Source organism: Nicotiana tomentosiformis, chromosome 5 (genome assembly GCF_000390325.3).
Source record: "Nicotiana tomentosiformis chromosome 5, ASM39032v3, whole genome shotgun sequence".
NCBI lineage: Eukaryota > Viridiplantae > Streptophyta > Magnoliopsida > Solanales > Solanaceae > Nicotiana > Nicotiana tomentosiformis.
Window position 1 is genome coordinate 58,556,924 of NC_090816.1, and position 4,632 is coordinate 58,561,555.

At 40.2% G+C, this 4,632-nt stretch overlaps 1 protein-coding gene across 1 annotated transcript; it reads left to right on the forward strand.

Annotated features, from left to right (window-relative positions):
- The first annotated feature begins 212 nt into the window (after positions 1-212).
- Positions 213-1,642, forward strand: LOC138892414 (uncharacterized). The gene is made up of 4 exons (XM_070176128.1): positions 213-271; positions 831-1,008; positions 1,135-1,495; positions 1,620-1,642. Exons 1-4 carry the CDS (start codon positions 213-215, stop codon positions 1,640-1,642), a joined length of 621 nt encoding a protein of 206 aa, XP_070032229.1.
- The last annotated feature ends 2,990 nt before the right edge of the window (positions 1,643-4,632 follow it).

Here is a 4,632-nt window from a genome sequence, read left to right on the forward strand (position 1 = left end):
CAAAATGTTTCAAGTATGATTAATGTATCAATCACTATTCTCCCCTTTTTGAAGTAATTCAATGTGTTTTAAGCTCGTATACACTCATGTTTTTGAAGCTATGATTTTCCAATGTCTTAAATTTCCTTGATGTCTTATGATGACCCATACAAAGTGAATGATGTGAATGCATGATGATGAAATGTGGCTATTGTGCCAAAATGAGAATGATAATGTATGTCCCAAGAGATGACGGAAAGAAAAAGGGTTTTCAAAATGCTTTAAATGAAAGGTTTTTTGGAGTATTGTTATGTAACCGAGCAGTTGTAGGTTGTAATGTCCTACACCCAAAACAACACGTGCCGGTGTAGAAGATAATTGGGGACAAACCACCCTTCACACTTAGATGAGATTATTTCCCTCAATTGGGATGAATTCACTGCTAGCATCAATCCACGTTCTCTATAAAATCACACGGCATTGTGCTGAGACGGGTTAGCCCATCGGGCTGAAATCAGACCCCATGTCGCTCACATGGTGGCTCCTCCTTCTTTTTTCATGGCGATACACAAAGAACATGGTGAGACGACTTATCTAATTGAGACGAGATCGGACGCCATGCCACACGAATGGTGGTATGTCCTTCTTGTTACTATATTGAATTCACATTACTATATTGACCCACATACATCATGGTGAGAGGGCTTAGCCGATCGAGCCGAGATTGGAATCCATGCCTCACGCATGGTGGAATGTCGCTAACTAATTATCTCCTAATTGAAAATGTTAATGTATATTTAAAGGTTTTTTCTTATGCTACACTTTCTTCATATGATTTGACTTGGAATTAGGAGGTTGATGGAGCAGTATAGGGAGAGGAAGCGGGATTTACATATAGTGTTCATAGACTTAGAGAAGCCTTACGATAAAGTACCGAGGGAGGTTTTGTGGAGATGCTTCGAGGTTAGAGGCATTCTTGTTGCATTTATTAGGGCTATTCAAGACATGTACGATAGAGCTATGACTTGGGTAAGAGTAGTGGGAGGGGACTCAAAACACTTCCCGGTTGTTATGGGGTTGCATCATGGGTCAACCCTTAGCCTATTTTTGTTTTCCATGGTAATCAACGCTATGACGCGATACATTCAAGGGTAGGTATCGTGGTGCATGTTATTTCCAGATGACATTGTACTGATTGACGAGATACGAGGTGATGTTAATGAGAGGTTAGAGGTTTGGAGGCAGACCTTGGAGTCTAAAGGTTTCATGTTGAGCAGGACCACAACACAATATTTGGAGTGCAAGTTCAGTAGCGCGACTCAAGAAGTGGACGAAGACGTGCGTCCTGATTCAAAAGTCATTTCTAGAAGAGAAAGATTCAAGTACCTTGGGTTAGTTATACAAGAGAATGGGGAGATTGACGAGGATTGCATACACTGTATTGGGGCGCGATGGATAAAATGGAGGCTTGCTTCTGGTGTGCTATGTGACAAGATTGTGCCACCAAAACATAAAGGTAAGTTATATAGAGTGGTTGTCAGACCGACTATGTTGTATGGGGCGGAATGTTGTCTAGTCAAGAGCTTCCATGTACATAAGATGAAAGTGTGTTAAATGAGGATGTTGAGATGGATGTACAGGCATACCAGGTCAGATGGAATAAGAAATAGAGTTATTTGGGACAAGGTAAGTGTGGCCCATGTGGAGGATAAGATGCGGGAGGCGAGACTTAGATAGTTTAGGCATGTTAAGAGGAGAGGAATTGATGCCCCGGTGAGGAGGTGTGAGAGGCTGGCGTTGGAGGGCCAACAAAGAGGTTGAGGCAGGCTGAAGACGTATTGGGGAGAGAAGATTATGTGAGATATGGCGTTGCTCCAGCTGACTGAGGACATGACCATGGATAGGAAGGTGTGGAGGTTGAGAATAAATGTAGAGGGTTAGGTAGCCGAGTATTGTCCTTGTTTGTCACAGTAGCTTTGATATATCACTTAGTGTCCTTTTATTTTCTTTAATCCCTAGATTGTTGTTTCCTCGTTTCGATTTTCTGATTGCATTACTTAGTGTTAGTTTTGCATTTTACCTTCGGTTGTCAAATTGGTTTACTTGTTATTGCCCCTTTCCTCTTTCCTTCCTAAGCTCAGGGTCTACCAAAAATAGCCTCTCTACCTTTTTACAGGAAGGGGTAAGGTCTACGTACACTCTACCTTCCCCAGACCCCACTTGTGGGACTAGACTCGATTTATTGTTGTTGTACTATTGATTTTCTGCCTATTTCTATATTTTCTTCCCTTATGTTGATATTCCATTCCATATAAGGCTACTTAGTTTTACATATTAGTATTATTTTATATATATTAACGTCTCTTTTTCCAGGGGCTATAAGGCCCAGTGAAACCTTTCCTAAAAATCGAGATTCTGTGATGTCGGGGCGGGTGTAGAGATTAATAATAGTAGAAATTCTTCGCGGCAAGCAAGCTCACCGCGGTATGGACTTTTTGGATTGAACAGTGTGCTGGGGAGTTGAAGGAAAATATTTGGCAGAAATAGGCGTTTCTGCGGCCCATTCTGCAGCCGCATAATCACTATGCAGGCCGCAGAATGGTCGCAGAGTGAGACAATTTTTTTGGATCGTTTCGATGTCATTTTCGCGGCCCATTATGCGACCACATAAACATTTTGCGGCCCATTATGTGACGCATTATACGACCGGAGAACAGGTTTGCGGGCTGCATAGTGACCGCAAACCCAGTCAGTTTCTTTCCAGTTTTGGCACCCAATTTGTGAGGCCGATATGCGGACCGCATATCCATTCTCTGGTCGCATATGCGACCGCATATCCTGTCCCGAGACTTCATTTTTGGGGTTTTTAAACCCGACGCGTCTTCGTTAAAATATATGCCATAGCCCATTTTGAGCACATTTCTGATATTTTTAGAGTGAGAGATAGTTCTTAGAGTGGGGGAGTAACCTTAAAGCTATTATCGATCAATTCTTGCCCAATCATTGAAGATTAATAAGGAAAACTCACTAGGTCTTTATCCTAGAGGTAAGATTCTACACCCTAACCCTCAATTTTGAATTTTGTCTAAGAATGGGATAATTAGAAAGACAATTCTTGGGTGTAGGGGTTGTTGTCTTGCATGCATGTATTCTTGAAGTATGTGGGAAGGTTGTGAGCTACAAATGGTAGGGAATGGGTTTGGGAATGATGGAAGCTTCCACAAAAGGGCCTTATAACATAGATGCACACCTAGTGTTTGATAATATGCTCAAATGAGCTAGAATCGTGACCATCTTCCTAATTTTGGTTCAATTTGTTATATTTCTAAAATCGATTATAGTTGCTAAGAATTCCGAAATGTTTTAAAATTTTGAGGAAGCTCAATTGATGTATGTTGGCTAAACCCCCTTCTTCTTAGAATCGAATCCCACGGTGTTCATGTAATTGGTGTAAGTCCCAAATTGATCATTATAGAATTGGCTATTCCTAACGTGTTTGTGTTGAAGGGTGTATGTTCAATATTCATTCTAAATGCTTCATCATGTCATCTTTCCATTTGAGGGTGTGCTCAAAATGTGGAAAATGTGGAATATGTGTTAGAAATGTTAAGACTTCATGTAATGATCGAATAAAGGTTGTTATGCCAAATTGTATGAAAAGCCTCTATGTGCCCAAGATTCCCAAATTGCTCATATGTGAATTTAATGTCTTGAATGAGAAACCTTATTGTTGTTGATAATGATGTTTGAATGTGGAAAGGGGAAACTGGAATTATGAAATACGACCAAGTGCCAAGATTGACTTTCTAATTGAGGCCACTTGTGCCAATGAATTGAAAAGATGTGAAAGAAGTATGAAGTGAGATGATTGATTGAAAAGGTAATGTCTCGGGTGAGACGACCTAGTCGATCGGGCAACTGTGCTGGAAATTATAATGAAATTATGGTTATGGTTGATGTCTCAAATGAGACGACCTAGCCGATCGGGTCGAGATAGGACTTCGTGTAAGAATACGGAGGTATTGTGAATTATGGCATATCGGCTCTAAAGATCACCCAAACTAATAACATGAAAATTGACATGAGAACTTAAGTGATCCTTATTTGATATTTTAATATTGTTTGAAGCTCTTATTGAACTCATGACTGTTTCCCCATTGTATTATTATTCATTCTATTGAGATGATGTTTAGTTTTACATACTAGTACCATTCGACAGTACTAACGTTCCTTTTGCCGGGGGTGCTACATCTTTAAATGGATCCAGGTGGTTCCATAGCAGGCAGTGTTGATCAGCGATAGCAGTACACCTTCCTCCTAGCAGACTTGGTGAGCCTTACTTCATTCCTGGGTCATGTATCTTTTGTACATTTTGTTATCATGTTTTGAGGTATAGCTGGGGCCTTGTTGTCGACACTATCATTGTACTCCATTGTATCTTTTAGAGGCTCCGTAGACACTATGTGGGTTGTACATGGGTGCTAGAAAAGTCAAACAGTTTATGTTGTGTTTTGGTCTCTTGTAACACTCAAATCATAAGAATGTGTGTATCTTGAAACTTAAAAATGATGTAACCAATTAGACAATTTAGTATTATATATATGATCTTCCTACTGTCTAATTAATGAAATCATGTCTTCTCTTGATCATGGG

Coding starts and splice junctions, on each gene's coding strand:
- LOC138892414 (XM_070176128.1), top strand. CDS start 213: ATGTATGTCCCAAGAGATGACGGAAAGAAAAAGGGTTTTCAAAATGCT. Junction 272..830: donor CAAAATGCTTTAAATGAAAG/GTTTTTTGGAGT, acceptor ACTTGGAATTAG/GAGGTTGATGGAGCAGTATA. Junction 1,496..1,619: donor TGTGCCACCAAAACATAAAG/GTAAGTTATATA, acceptor ATGGATGTACAG/GCATACCAGGTCAGATGGAA.